This window comes from Aphelocoma coerulescens, chromosome 4 (assembly GCF_041296385.1).
Source record: "Aphelocoma coerulescens isolate FSJ_1873_10779 chromosome 4, UR_Acoe_1.0, whole genome shotgun sequence".
NCBI classification, from domain to species: Eukaryota; Metazoa; Chordata; class Aves; order Passeriformes; family Corvidae; genus Aphelocoma; species Aphelocoma coerulescens.
Genome location: NC_091017.1, coordinates 1926560 through 1944794, shown reverse-complemented (window position 1 = coordinate 1944794; position 18235 = coordinate 1926560). Strand labels below are relative to the sequence as shown.

The 18235-nt window shown below is 51.7% G+C and overlaps 1 protein-coding gene across 3 annotated transcripts in view; it reads right to left on the bottom strand.

Moving 5' to 3' along the window:
- The window catches only part of SHROOM3 (shroom family member 3), a 79893-nt gene continuing 61658 nt past the window's right edge, over window positions 1-18235 (bottom strand). For all 3 annotated transcript variants that reach the window (XM_069012414.1, XM_069012415.1, XM_069012416.1), the window contains exons 4-10: window positions 13260-16497; window positions 11057-11133; window positions 7259-8179; window positions 5738-6241; window positions 4782-4932; window positions 1550-1822; window positions 1-1018 (exon numbers count right to left, since the gene is read on the bottom strand). In XM_069012414.1, the coding sequence (XP_068868515.1) occupies window positions 659-1018; window positions 1550-1822; window positions 4782-4932; window positions 5738-6241; window positions 7259-8179; window positions 11057-11133; window positions 13260-16497 (5524 nt within the window). In that variant the 3' untranslated portion in view covers window positions 1-658. The remainder of the gene's footprint in view (window positions 1019-1549; window positions 1823-4781; window positions 4933-5737; window positions 6242-7258; window positions 8180-11056; window positions 11134-13259; window positions 16498-18235) is intronic.

Below are 18235 nucleotides of genomic sequence, written 5' to 3'. Positions count from 1 at the left end.
CTTAATGGTATCTTTAGCATGTGTTGAAACAGGGTGAAGCTGCTTCTTGTAGCCCTTTATTATATTAAAAAACAACCACAACAGCAACAAAACCACGATGAGATGTTTCAAGCTACTGCACGACTATCTTTGGGGTTCCCTCTTTTTGTTAAGGTCTTCACAAAATACAAAATTAAATGTCTTTTCTACATACAGAACAAAGTAGAATCAAGTAACTGATTAGAGTATGTACAAAAACTTACACATTCTGTCTTGTTCTTTAAAAAATATAAATATCAATATTGTTCAGTAAAATGGGTTGGTTTTATTTTTAAGGCTTCATTCTTAGATCCTTCATTATTTAATGAGGTGCCAGGTAGGCAGAAAAGGGAGGGAAGAGAAGAGGTCACGTTTTTTATTAAAGGTCATGTGTTTAATTCCTGTGAGATTCTTTCTCATCTCTGGCAGGAGGAGATTTCCCTCCACATGGATTTAAGTTTCCAGGAAGCAGACGTGGAAGGAAAGGAAAATAAAACCTTTATTATTGCTATTTTTTTTCCTTCATTAAAATCTTAGTTTAGACCTGTCTCTGTCCATTGTCTTTGAAGAGAACCATCTGCCAAGTACTCGGATTAAAGGGACTCTGGCAGGGCTGTATCCCAGCTCCACCTGGGACAGGTTAGAGTGAGGAAGAGGCTGCTGGAGGTGTTTTACCACCGACTCCGGAGGAGGTAGCAAGTGCTGCAGCCAGGGCAGCTGCTGCTGCTGCATCCCTGGGCGTGAAGTCTGTGGGGAGACTTTCCATCAGGCACTTGAGCTGCTCCTGGCCCAGTTTGATTTTGTCGTCGAGCTCTCGCTGCTCTATGAGGAGCGCAGACTTCATCTTCACAAAGTGCTGGTAGTCCTGGAGCTGCTCCTCAGAGAGGTAGTTGCCCAGGATGTCCAAGACCACCCGTTCCCGACGGTCAAGGTTTTCCTTTAGCTCCCGGGCATCTTCGTGCTGGCCAGCCAGCAGCTTCCGCTTCTCGTTCAGTGAACTCTGCACACCAGAGAGAGCCCTTCAGCACCAGCATCACCACACTCCCTGATCCCCCCTTCCCTTCCTCCCAGCACCACACCTGCCACCTCTGGAGATAGCTGCTAAACTCCCAGATGTACAGTCAAAAGCCTGGGAGAGGAGGATGAATTCCTCATTATGGAGTGCATACGAACCCCACTGAACGGGACTCTGAACATCCTTGCCAATGGGAGGCAGAAAGTGCTCCAATAAAGTCAGGAAACCTCACTTGAAAGCGACAACTACCAGGAAAATCCAGTTTCAAAACCACCCCAAGAGTGTTAAAATGTGGCTGTCCCCATCACAGCTGCTCTGTGTCCAGACAAAAGCTGCAGGATCTCAGCCATTTATACAAATGGGGATCAGGATCCCCAGGGACAACATACTGCTCCTACATAAGCACCAAGAGCCCTGTGCTGCCCTCCTGGCAGCCCCTGGAGGTCATTGTAAGGCTGTGGTGGTGGTGGCTGCTGCCCCACACCCTGAGCAGGCCAGGGCTGTGCCGATACGTACCCGCTCCTCACTGTTGGCATTGTCCCCCAGGCTGCTCAGGACGTTCTCCACGCGGGCCAGGCGTCCCGAGAGGGAGAGCAGGAGGTTCACCACCTTATCCAGATCACCAATGAACATCTTGTACTTGTCAAACTCGTTGGGTTTGCACTGTGTGCTGATCAACAGCTCCACCTCCTCCCCAAGAGCATTATTCATCTTAATGTCTGCGAGCAGGCCCTCCTTGGCTTCCTTCAGGATTTCCAGTTTGTGGGTCAAGCTCCCGATGAGCTCAGCCTGTTGGAGGGGAAGTATTGCCACACTGGTTGTTACCAGCACCACCCTGCTCATATGAGTGATGACAACAAGAGGATATGGCTGCAGTTCCTGAGGAGCAGGGTCAGGTCAGCAATGGCTGACAAAAAAGACATTAGGGAGGAAGGAGAGAAAATGCTGAAATTCCCCACCTCGGAGATAACCCAAGTAGCCCATCAGGTTGCATGAGGATATATTTGGTCAGTGAATGTTTATAAAAGAGATCTTTAATTTGGTGTACCATATTCTGGTACCCAGCTACCTATAGATGAATGTTCTTCAAAACCTCTGAGTGAGAAGAGCTGCAGCCACATCCCCAATGTGTTCCCCATGCCCTGCCCCAGCCTGAAATGCCTTGAACTGCACCAAACAAGTGCCTCACACACAGAGGCATCAAGGAAGAGTCTACACCAAAGATGCTCTGGATTTACTCAGTGTCTGAACACAGAGCACACACCCATTTTGCAAAAAACACCGACACCTATTTCCCTGCCAAAGAAAAGGAGGCCCCCGGGGTTCGGTTACTCCAGGTTACTCCAGGAACAGCATTGTTACACATGTGCTGGAGATCCTAATTTCTGTTAGGATTTAGGAAAGACATATGCAAAATCAAGTCTCTGGCCTGGGGCTTGCAATTCTTGCTTCCATTTACTTGGAACTGCGAGCACAGCAAGGAGAAGCTCTCCATACAAGGGGTGGGGATTTTCAGTGTCTCCAATTCATGCACTGCTGAGGGACAAACACCTGTGTGTTCATCTCCTCTGCACACAAACACTGCAGGATGAAACAAGTCACTCACAAGGTGGCCTGAAAATATTCTCTCAAAGTCCTCCTTCCATCACAACTGAGTGTCATTCCAAGCAGGAGGCAGTCTGCTTCAGAGGAGGAAGGATTGTCAAACACCAGTCAGGCTAGGGTCACTGAGCTGGCCCTGATGCCCAGGGTGGCCTGGCAGTGGGGTTCCCAGGCTGCTTTGGCAGCAGGGAGCCCATGGCACTGTATGGCCAGGCACCACTAGAGGGAACACTTGGTGTGCATTGTTCTATGGCTGCCCTCCAGCCTGCTCTCAGCTGCCGCACACATGCAAAGGCTGAGCAAAAGGCCAGAAATATTCCCTGAAAACAAACACCTGCTCCCTGGAATGACCTCCATTGGCTAGCAAAGTAGTTCCGGGGAAAAGGGAGAAAAGGTGGCACTAAATCCCACCTTCTTAGGGTCAACCAAAACTCCTTTATGGGCATTCTTCCCTCAGTAGTACCCAGAGACAAAACCCAACCTTTGCCCTTCCCTGGGGCTATGATGCTAATGCCCCCTTCCAAAGAAAGATCCTCACCAGTTGATTGTTGGACCAAATCCTGAGGAGCAAAAGGAAGGATCCGTGATTACGGTGCCATGGGGAAATCTCTATGGCAGCACTCCATGGGGTGGTCTCAAAGTCTGGCATAACCTCGGCAAGTTTTCAGGCAGATGGAGCTGCTGGGAACTGACATCTGTTCCTCCCTGCTTCAGGAGATTTGCCCTCCAACTGTGGCAGGAGGCTACGGGGTTCCTGGGAGTGAGGTACCTTTGTTCTGAAGGCCTGGGAGCTGGAGGGGCCTGTGACTTCCATTTGTGTTCATCAATCGTGACTCTCCTGCGATCCCAAATGCCAGCCAACAGAGCTCCTTTGCATACTTACAGTGGAAATGAGGTTTATCTAAATGACCTCCCAGAGGAGCTGCCTTCTCAGGTAACCCCTGTGCAAATGTTCCTGTACACAGACCATGAGCAAACAGACCAGATCGTGCTGTCTGGGCCTAATCACTCCCATCTATTTCGGTCTTTCCACGCAAATGTAACCTGTGAGGCCTGGGACTTGCCCTCCAAGGAATGCTATGGACGTGGCAGGAGCTGCCAATCTCCTTGGAGCTGAGTGCTCCACAACCAGTGGGCCAGATGATGAAAGCAGCAGGCAAAGGCCTTGGGCAAATGCTTTTGATGAGTGATCCACCCAGAATCTGTATAGGGCCACAGAAAGAAGAGGTGGTGAACAGAAAATGAAATCCGGGCTGTGCTACTCTGTCCCTGGCAGTGTGGGATGGTTTAGACGTATAGGCAGGCATGGCTGCTTTTGACAGGAAGGTAGGAGGTGTGTAAGGGAGGCACAGACAGGCCACAAACACCTGTCTGTGGCCCCCTAGGATCTGGGAGCTAAGCAGCGTGTCTGTAATTACCAGGTAACTAATGTGAGACAACCACAGGAGCAAATTAGAAGGCCCTGCAAAAGCCCTGGAAGCAGAGCATGGAACCCTCCAGCAAGAGTGGCAGGGGCCATTCTGCAGTGAAATGTAGCCTCAGTAAGAGAGGAAAATGTGTTCTTCCCTCCTGCCTGCTTTCCTCCCTTCCAAGCCATCACATGGAAATTGTGCTGAGCTGCTGAGATGCACGTGGCTTTCAGTGGGTCAGAGAAACAATAACGTGTGGGGGAAAAAGAGTGGCCAGTGTTTCTCTGGATGCAGTGAGTGCAGACAGCAGGTGAAATGGATACATTGACTTCACTGAAAAGGACAATCTTGGGAAAAAATTTCCTGCACTCAGTGTGGTCACTGGCTGGACTCTGTTCTTGCTTCCAGCCGAAGCTGGCCCTGCACGAATTGCTTCACCTCTCCCTTTTCCTTCCTTGCTGCAGAACAGGGACTGCTCCTGACAGTCTGTGCACCCTGCATTTGGCATGATCCAGGCCCGCCTCAGGGTGGTGCAAGATTGGTACTCAATTTGCAGTGAGTAATTCAGATTAGCTCTCTTATACAATTTGGGTCACTCTAACGAAGCTTCACAGGCGGCCTAATCGCTCCCACGCAATTTTGGGTGCTGCCAAAAGCTGACATCAAATAGAAATGCACTTCACTTTAGGGCTTATTATTATTTCAGGAATGTGAGCAGCAAACAGTGCTGAATTTACCTTTTTCTCATTGATGTCCAGCAGCTCCTCTTCCTCACCTACTTCTTCTGGCAAGTCCTTGATTTTATTCAGCAGTTCTGCTTTGGGAGCTGAAACGCTGTAGTAAGCAGGACAGGTGACCAGAGTGACAGGAGCTTCCTTTTCCGCTCTCCTACACCACAGTGAAGAGAAAGGAAGAGTTCAGTCTGAGCCTGACTTTTCCCGGTGCTTAGATCCATGGTTTTCCAGGAGTCCCTCTTTGGTACCTTCCCAGTGTAACTACCCAGCAGGACAAGGCGGATTCCTGCCATCAGGGGGTGCGTGTCAGCTGCTGTCCCAGCACAGCACAGCCACTGGGTTTAAAGGTGACTGGACACAGCTCTGCACAGGATTTACCTTGCTGAAGGTCAGCCAGCACAGCTCGGCCGGAGGTGGCCAGACTGACCCTCTCACCTGGCATCATGCAGTACAACTGACTTCTGGACAGTTCTCCAGCTGCCACTTGGAAGTCTCTGTCTTAAAAAAACCCACACTGGGGGACTTGGGCTGATCTTGTAGTAAGTAGCTCCCCTCATCCCTCCTTCCAGAATTTGGCCTCTTGTTATCCCTGTGCCTGCCATTATTTTCATCATGATTTTACTTTCGTATCTCTGTTCCTGTGCTTTGGACTGAACTGCTTCCGATTACTAAGGTTCATATAGCAAAATCCAATTATATCTCCAGGGACGTTTCATTTCCTGCTCTATTCCCAAGCTCAGCATCATTTTCTACACAGCCCAGAGAGGTGAGCTCAGAGCCCAAACACAGAGCCCAGCTCATGGGAAAGGCTGTTTGGAAATGCCTTGCCAGGCCTCAGACCTCTGAACTGCAAAACTCACTCTCACCTATAGAGATGCAGAAAAATTTGGCACAGGTTGTCCTTAGAAGCAAGGGAGCAGGGAGTTCTGCCAGCCCTCCCCCAGCCCAGCAGTGCTTACGTGTCATCCGCCACTGCCGCCCTGCTGGCTTGTGTCTGCGACATCTTCCTCTTCATGTTGTTCTCCTTCAGTAAGCTGGTTCCACTGGGGAAAATTCCTTCCATCAAGTCCATGGTTGTCTTCATTTTGGAATCTGGATCCAGGATATCAGCTAGAGACTTGTCTTTATGGACAATTTCTTTTGCTAGAGCCTCTGACTTAATATCCTCTGGGGTCTTTTTCTTTGCCTTCACTGGGGGTGCTGTGCTGGTTATCCTGGAGTCCAGGCTGGCATTTTCCAATGCTGGCTCTCTGGGGTTACCTTCAGGCTGAGTTATGGGCTGTCTGTCAGTGCTCTGAGGCCCTTCAGAAGCAGCAGGGGACTGGTGCTGCTGATCCACAGCAGATGGAGAGCCAGTCCTCTTTGATGGGGTTGGCAAGAGGGGCCAGTTATTTTCACTGGTGCTGGTGCCCAACCCTGTTATCTCCTTCTCGGCCAGGACTTTGGGAAAGCTTTTGAAGCTGCTATGGACAGAAACATTCTGTGAGATGAAGAGAAACCTACCACCCAGGACCACTGTGAACACAAGGTAAAGGCCTACAGGAAATGAGTTTTCCTTCTCTCTTGCTTGTTTTTGTGTCTTGCTTCTCATTCCAATATGGAGGGTCTATAGTGTGAAGCCACTGGCACCAGAATTGTTTTGTCCCTTCCACCTGGACACTGCTGGATTGTCCTTCCAACACAGAAAGAACTAGTGAACACCAAGTCACTTTGTTTTCCGCTGGCAGGCTGGGGACATTGCACCTCCCTACCCGGGAGTGCCATCCTGAGCAGCCTCCACCCATTTGTCCTTGCCATGTTGGAAAAGCCAATCACTCTATAGCCCCGGCCAGATTCTTCCCAGATGGATATAAGAGCAGTTCCCTGGGAGTGAGGGAAGCTGTGCTGAGTTAAACCACCTGGGCATCTCGCCCAAAGTCCTATCCTTCAGGAGAATTTCCCTATACAGCCTGACTGTGACATATTTGTGTTGTCATTTCTTGGCAGATGGTCACTGTTTCATAACAGCATTATTTTGTGCCAGGTCTAAAATATATTCTGAGAAATACTAACTGTTTGGAAAAACCCATCATGGATTTTCACAGCTGTCTCTCAAAATCCAGTAACTGGAAGGAGCCAGCAGCCATTCCAGCTCTGTGCTGGAGAGAGTCAGAAGCAACTGCACTGAAATCTGCACGGAGAACCAGCCCAGGAGTGTTCCCCCACAGTCCCCTGTCCCGGGGTTTTGGGGAGCACCTGTCAGTGCACCTGCTGGTGGACCCTGCTCTGGCCACATCATTTGAGGCTGCTCTTGGCAGACCGGCAGTGAGTCTGTCTGTCTGTCCCTGTGTCCCTGTCCCCTGACAATGTGCAAGCGCCCTGCCCGGCTGGCAGCTGGGGGTCTCACAGCATTTGGGATCAGCCCCATCTGATATGCCCTGCATATCTTACTGTATATGGCCCTGCACTGCCTGAGCTGCCACGCTCCAGCCCGCCCTTACCTCACGCTGGCCTCCTCTGGGAGCCTCACGCTGGCCTCCTCTGGGAGCCGGGGGGATTTGTCTCCAGCTGCCCCATTCCCCTCAGTGGGTGGGGGAGGAGGTGGGAATTCCTCTGTGCCGTTGGCAGAAGTGCAAGAGCTCAGCTCGGGAAGAGGACGGGATGGCGGTGGTGGGGAGAAGGGTGGCTGGGAAGGCGCGACAAACACCTCATCGTCCTCCTCATCCTGCAGCGATGGCGGGGGCGAGAGCTGCAGCCCCGACTCCGAGATCCGGAGCTGGGTCATGCCCGGGGGAGAAGGAGTCTCTGGGTCGGAGGAAGTGCTGCTCTGTGTGGGCAAGGACTGCCACCTCTGGGAGGGCTTCGGCCCGGCTGCCGGAGGAGACACCATGGCCCTTGCGTAGCTGCTGTCTCTGACCGAATGAGCCCACGCTGCTTTGGGCGGGAGGGACCTGTGCAGCAGCCCGGCTTTCCTTCTCCACATCATCTCTTCCGTGGGAGTCTCAGGGGATCTATCCTGGACAGCATCCAAAGGCTGAGCCTGAGCATTCCCGCTGCCCTCAGGGGGAACAGCCTCTTGTTTGGCATGGTGCTGTCTCGGAGCCTGGCTGTCACCTGTGCTCTGGAAGTCTGAGGGAGCCTGGGTGGGTGTATTAGGGGAAGAGTGGCCAGACCCAGAAGGAGTAAGGTTAAGGAACAAGGGTTTAAAGCCTTGCTTTTGCTCAGGGTAGTGACTCCTTGCCTCTGTTGGGGCTGGGAAAAATGCAGAAGTCCTGCTATCTGGCCTGGAAAGTTCTGAGAGCTTGTGGTTCTCAGCCAGTGTGCTGGGCCCAGTGACAACCTCGGTGCTGCAGAGGGGATGGGGATAGTAACTTGTGAACGCCATTTTCTCCGAGTGGCTTCTTTCTTTCTTGCTGAAAGACCTAAATACCAAGAGACAGACCATGGTAAGATTAATAACTAATCAATGAGCAGGAAAATTTAGTGTGCACCTCCTCAATGGTCAAGTTATCAACCCTATCAGAGGCCAGCGTCACTGCCTGCTGGTCTAGGTGAAGTACAGCTGTGCTTTGAAACTGGAAGTGAAATCCTGAGCCAGATCCACTCTCTCTTACCACCTCCCATCATTTTCAGTGTGAGCTACATCACACACACACGTAGCAAGCACCACAGCAGTAACTCAGTGAAAAGAATATTAGGGAAACCTAACACCTGACTTCCTTTCCTGCTCTGCTTTCAATTTCGTTTGTTACAGACGGGGCCAGTAGCAACTGTTGTAAGATGCACCATTTGACATTATCCACCACCAAACTCCACTCTCAACTGTTTGTAATCTTAAGAATTTCAGCTCTATGGGCCAAATATTCCCACAATGTTATCTGCTCCTTTTGGAAAGGTGCCATTAAAATGATTCAACTGTCTCCAAGAACAAAGCAAGGCCAAAAAATGCACTATTTTGACTATGGAGAAAATTAAAAAAAGCTCTTGCAGCCTTGGAACCATGTTAGAAGAAAGAGCTCCCTCAGACAGGCAGGTGTGACAAACACCAAAGCCAACACATTCCAACTGCAAGCGGATGTTAAGGCTGCAAAGGCAGCAGATTGAATTATTCTTTCCAGGTCTTTAAGGGAGTTCTCATGTGAGCCTGCGAAACAGTGTCTGGCCTTTGGAGTGAGGATCCTGCTTGGAATCCAGAGCCAAACCTATCTGCCTGTCTGGCTATTTAGCTGGAAAACAAACTGAGCAGTAATAATGGCACTGGCAGATGCAAGAGAAGGTGCCTGGAACCACAAGGCCATACCATAAACCAGTAAAACACAATAAAGCTATACTGCCAGTGCATTTTCTGTTCTTGAGATGCATTGTCAAATAATCCCCACACTGGCAATCTGTGCTGCTGGAGACATGGGCCCCAAATTTGTTCTCAGAGGTACTGGTACAAATTAAGAATGACTCTGTCAAAGACATGGGTCGTTCTGGCTTTATTCCGGTGTGACTGAGAATAGAATTTGGCAGCCTGTGCCTGGGAGTGGGGAAACTTCCCAGACAGGCTGCTCTTGGTATTGTCTGTGGTTCCTGGACAGTAGCAGTATGTATTCTTTTCAGATGCTCAGTGTTTGTCAGGAACGCCAGATGGTGATTCTCTAATTCAGAGATCTCTCCTACTGTGGAAGCAACTGTGGATTCTAGAACTGGTGGAGCAGTTCCCAATGTTGTATGACACCTGGGGAGCAGATGAAGAGCATGTGGGACTGGACCAAGTGACTGCTGACCAAGGTTTTCCTAACTTAACCATCTGATCATTTTCCTCCTCAAGCATGAGAGGTGGTAGTGACGGTCCCATCTCTTCTCCAGCACATGGGGCAGCTGGGTCCCAGTGAAACCTAGAAACGTAATTCCTACTGCCTGCCTTGCATCCCTGAAGGGCCCATGCATGGCAAACACTTCTCCTATCCTTTTGTTTTATCTTTTGGGAAATCCAGTTCCGAGCAAGAAGAGAAAGCTCCCATCTCCCAGAAGAAATGTGCTTGCGAAGCATGTGGGATGCCTATGCTGCACAAACATCATAAAACTGTTAGTAACCAATAATCTTTGTGCAGTGAAGCATGAAAATGAGAAACCTGCATTTCGTGCCCCAATAAACTTGTTTTCAGTCTGGGTGTTCAATCCCATTACTCAGAAAATAGGTTGGGGAAAGAAAAAAATGAAAGGAAGCCACAAGTAGTGATGGAGCACCAGGATGAAATGCTATCTCTAGGAGAGAAGGGAGGTAGGAGGAACTGAAACAGCTGCATTGTTCTCTTAGGAAAACACCAGGAAAAAGTTATTCCAAATCAAAGTAAACGGGTGCTTTAAATAATCCTACAAGGATGTGCCTGAAGGCAGACTGAGTCCCTTTAAAACAACATTTATGTGTTTTTAGGGGCAAAAACGGCCAGAAGTAAGATCAGCCAGAATAGGAGCCTTCCTCTGCTTCCAGACCCAGAACTGCATGGAGAAACCTTTGGAGACAGCAGTGTTAACTCCCACTGTGACCACAGAGAGAGCTGGCATTTACTGCAAGTTTGTGAGGAACAGAGCTCCTTTGTGAACAATGCTTTTAGTCCCTCTTGATGGCTTTTACTGTAATGGGAGTTAGCTGTTTGGGCACTCGGGGCTTAGGGCAAACATCTATTTATTATTTAAATGTAAATACAGCACGATCAACTTCAGTTCTCCTTAACTTCAAAACAATCCGGGGCTAAGTGGAGACTTACGTAAGTCCTAAGATGCCGAGTTTTGTGCTTATACTTTTCTATTTTTAAAAACATTTCTCTCTCCCCTGTTGCTGAGCAATGCATCCTGCTTGGATGAAGGGAAGCAGCCCAAAGGCCAGCTCCCAGCTGAGCATGATCAAGGATATATACTGGGTTTAATCCCTCACTTTTGGGGAGGCAGCATCCTGCAGTGGATAAAACCAGCCAGCGTGCAACATCTAGGTATTTTTTCCTTTTGGATCCTTCACTTATGATATAGCATCCAATGTGAGTTCCAACAGCAGATCAAACACATTCTAGAAGTTATGTAAGTGGAAATTTGCTGCATAAATGTGCTCCAAGATTACCTGAAGAGATAGTAAATTAATGGCTGTAATGAAAGAAAAAGCTTGTAGCAACTCCTCCTAAGTCTGCTGGGCACAGCACACCTGGAACTGTGTTTGTGCAAGTCTCAGCTTTAGACAACCCATGACAACTGCTGCTGACAGGGGGATGGCCAGAGCTGGCTCTGCAGTGACAAAGGGGACATGGAGATACACTCACCTGGCTCCTGCACTGACCATGTAGAAGGGATCCCTCACCATGGGGCCAAATTCACTGCTCTCCCTTCTCAGCAGCTCCTGGGGTACCAAGACAGCGTCAGCAACGAGCAAAAAGCAAAACAAAATACCAAAACATGGATGAGAATGCCTTCCAAAGCCTGAGAGCAAGTCATTCCCCATGGCTATCCACTCCTTCCTATCTCTAAACAAATTCCTGCAGTGACAGTGCAACGTGATTTGTATGCACCCTGAAAGGAACGTTAAGCACTGTACACAAGACCCTGAAAAATGAACAGTGAGTGAGGCAGAGGAGTCTGCTGCTAAACTGGAAATAAACATTTCCCACAAAAAAATCTGGAAAGGCCAAAAGAAATCTAATAAATAATAATAAAAAAATCACCCTCTTGGTTTGGCTTTGTCCCCCATGTTTATAGCTGTGTGTTTGCACTGGACATGGATCAGAAACAAACCTAATGAAGAAAGCACTTGAACATACAATTCCCTTTCAAACAGACCCTATGGATTGGTGTATATGCTGGAAGTCAAGTTAGGATTTAAGAACAGGATTTTCACAAGTGCCTTGCTGGCCATGGAATTAATCCTTGTTCCACAGGTGGTTACAGCTAAATCCCTCTGGGAAACAGCCATAAGGGCTCATCCCTCTTCAGCACCAGAATTAAGACTCTGTGAGGAGGTCTGCTGTGCTGTTCACCCTCTTCCTCAACTTGGCTTCCAACAGGCAGAAACTCTGGTTTGGCTGCTGAATGTATGAACAATTACAAATGAGCCCCAAGGGGTAAATAAAGATTTCAAGAACTGCCCTGTACCTCCTGCCTGATAGAGCTGGGCTAGGAAAAATGAATTGGGGCTGCTTGTCATCCAACCTGTCACTGAAAAGTACACTTTGGTGATTTTTCTCTCTCTGGATGTCTGGTTTTGTTGCTGCTCTGATGGGCAAGCGTGACAAAATGGCACAGATGGGTCTGGTGCCTGGCTGGGGTGGAAAAATACTGATGGTGGGACGAGACAGGGTGGTTTTGGAAGTGCATTCCGGTCACTTGATATTCACAAGCTGCTTTTTTAATTGACTCTATTTAAAGATGTGGTGTGGGAGCTGAGGGCTGCCGAGGGAGGACGTGTAGACTGAAGCACACAATGAGTTTGGGAGGGCAGCTTCTTCCCCCCACCCGAGTTTGGCCCATTTGTGAGATGCTGCCCAGAGCCTCCTCTGTCACTTGACTCAGGACCACTTTATTGCTCATGTATAATCTGTTCTGGGCCAAAATTGAGTGCAGGAGTAGAAGGAGATGTCCTGGATCTCAGCAGCCCTTTAAGTAGGGGAGCCTCTCCAAACCCTCAGCCTATTTGGGGCTAGGAGCCTGTGCACACATTTGGTTGTTTGCTCCCTCTCTCCATGATGAATGGAGCCTGGCATGGAAACAGGATGGGGCAGCAGACCCAGTACTGCTGTAAATCCATGCGGCTTGACCAGTTGCAGTTGCCTAAATAGGTCTGAACAGATTTCAGCCAGCTGAAGAGCTGGCCTAGGCAGTTGCTCTTTAAGAATTTAGCCTGGTTCTACTGTTTACCATCATCAGAATCAGTTGAATTCTCAATTTGTGACATCAGTGCGATGTTCCCAACCACCAAGCAGGGGACATGGAAGGGCCAGGGTCTTGTTCAGTTTTCTCTGTCATGTTTCCCTCCAGGGCTGGAGGCTAAACATAATGGTTATTTGGCAGTGCCTCTGCCAAGCACTTCCCAGCACTGTCAGGCACAGTGGGAGCCAGGGCAATTCCAAGCAGCCTTTAATCCTCTCTACTTTGCACCAGGAAAATGGGCTGAGGCAGAACAGCAAATCACCACCTGGTGGAACACTCCACCATAAAGGTGCTCAGTGCTTCTCCAGTGCTGCTTGCAGGTAAGGACAGCACACCTCAGATGGGATGTCCAGAGCAGCAAGAACACACCAGCATATGCACTGAAATCCCAGCATCCCTGACACCCCTGACACAGCCCAGCAGGGAGAGAGCTGAACCCCACCAGCAATCTTTTAATTAACGTGCACTAAACTGCCTCAGCATGTGCTGAGCCCGTCTCTAATCAGTGGAGTCCTAGCCATGACTGGACATCAGCCTGTTCTCCAACATCCCCCCACAATTCCTGGTTCCCAGAGTCCCGCTTGTGATCCCATTGCCACATACCTGGTGTTTCTTATCCGCCGTGGGAGACGACCTGGAACGTACATGCACAGGGACTGGCTGATTGTCGTACCTATCAAGCAAGTCTTCCACAGACACTGATTTTCCAGATTTCCTGGTGGTGGAGGATGTTTCAAAGACCTGCTCCTGCTTCCTGTAGCGAGGCTGGCCCTGCATGCCCAGCGGGTCTGTCTGAGTGCCCTTGGTGAGATCTGATCTGGGTCTGTAATCCCGGCACCTCTCGGGTTTGGGCCGGCTGGTGACCAGGCTGTCCTGGCGCCCTGGCACCTTCTCATCTCCACTCGTGTCCAAGTAGTCCATCAGCCCAGGAGGAAGGGTGGAAGACATCCGTCCTGTCCTGGATATCCGCTCTATGGACTCTCTGTGGCGGTAGAGGTTCTGGTCCTGGAGGGAATTCATGCTGGAGGCGGAGGAAAGGCTCTGGCTGTCAGGGCCACCCAGCTGCAGGTAGGAGCTGTGGGAGCGCTCCCGGAGCAGCCCGATGTCCTGCGAGGACGGCCGTCGCCCCGTTTTGCGCTCAATGTAGTCGGCCAGGGCGTTCTGCTGGAGCTGCTTGAGCTCTGGCTTAGACAAGCTGGCTGTGGAGGAAGCTTTGCCGTCCCTCTCGAAGATCTTGCGCCGGTCGGCCACCGTGTTCTCTGGGAAGACAAAATGGATGCTTTTCTTCTGGAAGGAGAAAGGCGACGGCTCCCCATCGGACATGCCCACCTCATTCATCTTCTCGGGCTCCGAGTAGGAGCGCTTCTTCTGCTCTGCTGTCAGCCGCTTCCGGCCCCCGATGCGCAGCACGTGCTGCGTCCTGGCGTAGTCCAGGCCGGAGAAGCCGCCTTCCGTGGGCGTGATGCTGTGCCTCTCCTTGGGGGTGTGTGGGGATGCCGCCGTGCTCCTCAGGCCTACGTGGGCCGAGGCAGGCCTCTGGGGCAGCTTCTTGGGCGTGCTCCCGAACGGGGGGCTGATGCGACGGAAGGAAGTGGCCCTCAGCACCCTGGACTGGGCATCTTTAATGCTGTTCCTGTAGGCCCTGTTAAACAATGTGTCCTGCTGCGATCCGTGCGCATCCCGGATGTTATCCTTCCAGAGGATCTCCTTCTCAGGCTCGCCTCCCAGCTGGAATGTGCTTTTACTCCGCGGTAGCTGAGCTGCCCTTACTTGCACCTCATTTTCAGGACACAGGCTGTAGTACTCACTGGGTCTTGCCTGCTTCACCGAAGCCACCATCTGCAGCTCTATGGGGCGCCAGTCAGCCTCTTCCAGCTTCCCGTTCCTGACAAAAGGGCTGGAGCCCCTGCCTGGCTCACTGGGCAGCCTGCTCCTCAGGTCCTCTGGGCTGTGCATGGAGCACCTCGTGCCGGAGGGCTGGCTCATCCTGCTCGGCCCATAGTGCTGGCCAAAGCTGGGAATGCCAGCACTCTGGGGCCGGGGAGTGCTCTGCTCCCGCTGCTCAAATTTGTTGACCTTCTCCAGCACCGAGCAGCGGGGCTTGCCAGCCTCTGGTTTGCTGTAGGGAAAGCTTTGGGTGCTGCTAGAGCTGAGTCGGCTCCTCCCAAAATCCAAGGTCTTTGGGAGCTGCGGAGAAGGGGGCTCTTTGCACTTTGGCTCGGCAGCATGGAACAGAGCCACGCTTGTGCCCTCCTCCTCCTGCCTCGTGAAGGCCTGTGGGTCCGCATCGCTCCACTGCCTGTGCCCCTGTTCCCTGTGATCCTTCTCCTCTCTGCTGCTGCTGTTCAGGAAGGACAGTTTGGTGTTGCAATAACCTTCGCCTGGCTGCGTCTCCCTTAGCTCAGAGCTGCTTTGCCTCCTGGAGCTCTCTGGGATGTTCTGCAAGGAAGAGAAGCCATACTGCTTGGCCTTGCTGTGGCCCCACGGGTGGGGAGCAGCAGCATCTCTCTCGTTTACCTGTGCATTGCCACTTTTGTCCTCCTGGGATCCAGGTGTCCAGTCCTCTTTGGGCTGGTAATGGGTTTTCTTCTCGCTAGCATCCTTCAGCTGGGGTTGTGGAACCTGGAAAATGGCCTTGGATGCCTGTGTGCTACCCGGGGTCTCCCAGTGGCTGTGTGCTGCCTTGTAAGGGGGTAACAGCTCCTCCTTTCGCGACGCAGCCAGGCAGAGCTCCGGGCCTGCTGCGCTGGGAGGTTTCTGCTGGACGAGTTTGGCTTCATGCTTTCTCTCAGTGGCAGGGGGCTGGTAGAAGATGGTTGACCTGTTTGTAGTGCTTTGGTTTCCATTCTCATCCAAGCCCAGGGTGCCGCCGGCTACGGCCTTGTCGTAAGAGACCGGGAGGGCTGGGGAGTACCCACTTTCTTTGGCCAGAGCTGGGTAAAGCGTCCCGGTGCTGCTGGCAGAAGGCCGGGGCACCTGGGCGTAGTGCGGCTCTGGGGAGGGAACAGCGTAGACACCAGTGGGCAGCAGGGGCTGTCCTGGCTGGGCTGCCTGGGAATAGCTCTGCTTGGGCTTCATGGTGGGGCTGCTCTCCGGGCTCTTCTCCACCACGGTGTGCAGGTGCCCTTCTCCGAAGGGCGGTTTCAGCAGCGGCCCCTGGGACAGGGAGCTGATGAGAGGTGCCCAGGCCCCTTTCGGCTGGGTCCGGCTGGGCTTGTTTGGCTCAAGGCCGGCGCCTGAGCCGGGCCTCTCGTGGTGCCTGATGGCTGCGTAGCTGTCGCTGCGAGTGGGAGGCAGGGGGGGTCCCTTGGGAGGCTGGCTCTTGCTGTCTGAGGGGCCCTGGGCTGGCTGTGCCCAGGAGGAGGCCGCGCTGTGCCGGCTGAAGGCCTGGAGCCTGCCGTGGCTGCGGCTGTCCGGGGAAGCCCGGGTGTCACTGCTGGGAAGCAGGGCCGAGGGCTTCACCTCGTACTCCTGGGAGATGCGCTGCTGGGCGTCGTACACCGTCCTGACGTAGCGGATGTCCGCCTGCCTCATCCCCTCGGGCGGCCCCCCGCGGGACTGCGCGCTGTCCGGGGAGCACGAGTGCTCCTTGCCGAACGGGGCCGCGGGGTACTCGGGGATGCTGGAGTTGGTGGAGAAGGAGCTGTAGGCAGAGTCTCTCTTGCTGTGGAGGTGGGAGAGCTGGTCGATGCTGTTGGTGGATTTGGCCGGGGACAGGTGGCAAGGGTGGTAGGCAGGGGAGGAGTGGTCCAAGCTCTCCATGCTGCCCCGGGAGCTGTACTGATCGGGACTCCTCCTCAGATAGCCATGCTCGTATGCAGAGAGATCACTGGTGGAGGAGCTGGGGGACAGCGAGACAAGAGTGAAAACCAGCAGAGGACAGGCACAACAACTTATAAGTGAGCTCAGAAGCAAGATGTTTAGTTTTGAGATGAAAACCCTTATTTGGGCCTTGTTCCATCCCCTGTTTGGAGTCATCCTAGTTCACAAAGAGGAACTGCTTGACATTGCAACACATGGCTCTTACTTACCACAGAAGGGTGGGAGGGAAATACAGACAGAAAGACAGTGCATCTCTGGAGCCAGGGAGGATCAACCCCACCCAGCAAACCCATCCAAAGCCCTTGGAAAGCTGAATGAGCACCGATGCCACCAAGGAGGAGGAGAGAAGCACAAGGGGCATTCTGGGGGGAGTCTAATCTCTTTCTTTTTTCCCCATTTCATTTCTTTTTATGGAGATGAAGGCTATGCCCTGGCAGGCTCCCTGGAAATTCAGCTGTCCCAAGGATAGTTTGTTTGCTGCGAGAAAACTAAGCTGACAAGAAGAGGAGAGATGCATGTGCCTGTGCCTGGAGGAAAGTGGGGTGCAACCATAGAAACAGTCTGAGAATTCCCAAGAAGTCTGCACTGCCACCTCCTCATGTAGCTCAGCAGGTGCAGGTACACCTTGGCACTTCCTCTAAGGTGTCCAAAGAGGAATCATAGCCACCAAAGAAGTGATCAAAAAAGAAGGGTATTGAGAGATCTTTCTATCCTTGGGAAGGGAGCTCTTTGTGCCAGTCACAGCCCCTTTTTCACATCTCACATGGGGACGTGACAAATGTGTGCGGAGTTTGCCCTGGCTAATCTCCCCTTCCAGATTCAAGCGAATACACTGAGCACTGGAGAGTATAGCCTAAGGATTTCACTTTTCTTCCCTCTCTTCCCAGCTTCCCTTCCTCAGGTACTGCTTTCTCTAGTTCCTTGTGCAACTACATGTGCTGTCCTGGCAGAGCCACAGGGAAGCAGCAGGAAGGGACGGGCAGGGCAAGGCACAGAGCTGGAAGCTGGCTCCAGATCATATCCCAGACAAGGGACAGACCCAGGGGAGAAGGCTGCTAAGGATGAGGAAAGGCAGAAGGAAGCCTGCTCACAGCAGCTCTGCAGAGAGATGCAGAGGAACACAGGCAGGAAGAGATATGGCAAATCTCAGGACAAAGCTGGTTTACTCATTTAAATGCACCACTCTATTTTGGATTCAAATAACCATCTCCCTGGCAATGCACAGCACAGCCCTAGCCAGCTGGCCGCTAGATGTTCCCCGTGCACCTCCTCAAGCACCCGGGAGACAGAGCCATACTGCCAAAGGCTCTGCCAGGAACTGCCTGGGAAGCAAAGTCCCTTGGTGGGAAAGGAGTACACTCCAGCATGAGCTGTGCTAAGGCCACAGACCAACACACTTTATTTTCTGCAACCATCTCCTCACTTTCTTTAATGCTTTTTTTTGTCTTTCCTCTCCTCTGCCAAGGATCAGTCTTGCCTGTAGAAGAAAGTGATGTTTCAATCCCAGAGGCTATAATGGAGAGTTTGAAACCTTTCTGCCTTTTCAGGGAAAATCTTTCAAGGGCAGAATTTAAACTTGTCCCTCCTCAAGCTGCCCTGCACGTTCAGTTACGATAGAGCTGACTCCTGCAGAAAGCCACTGCCAAACCAGGAAATCCCTCCCTGAACTCCTCACCCTGGGAGCACTGTCGCTGATGCGCTGTTGGCTGCTCCGTTACGCTGACAGGCTCTGCTACCTACACCCTTTTCTTCCTTTT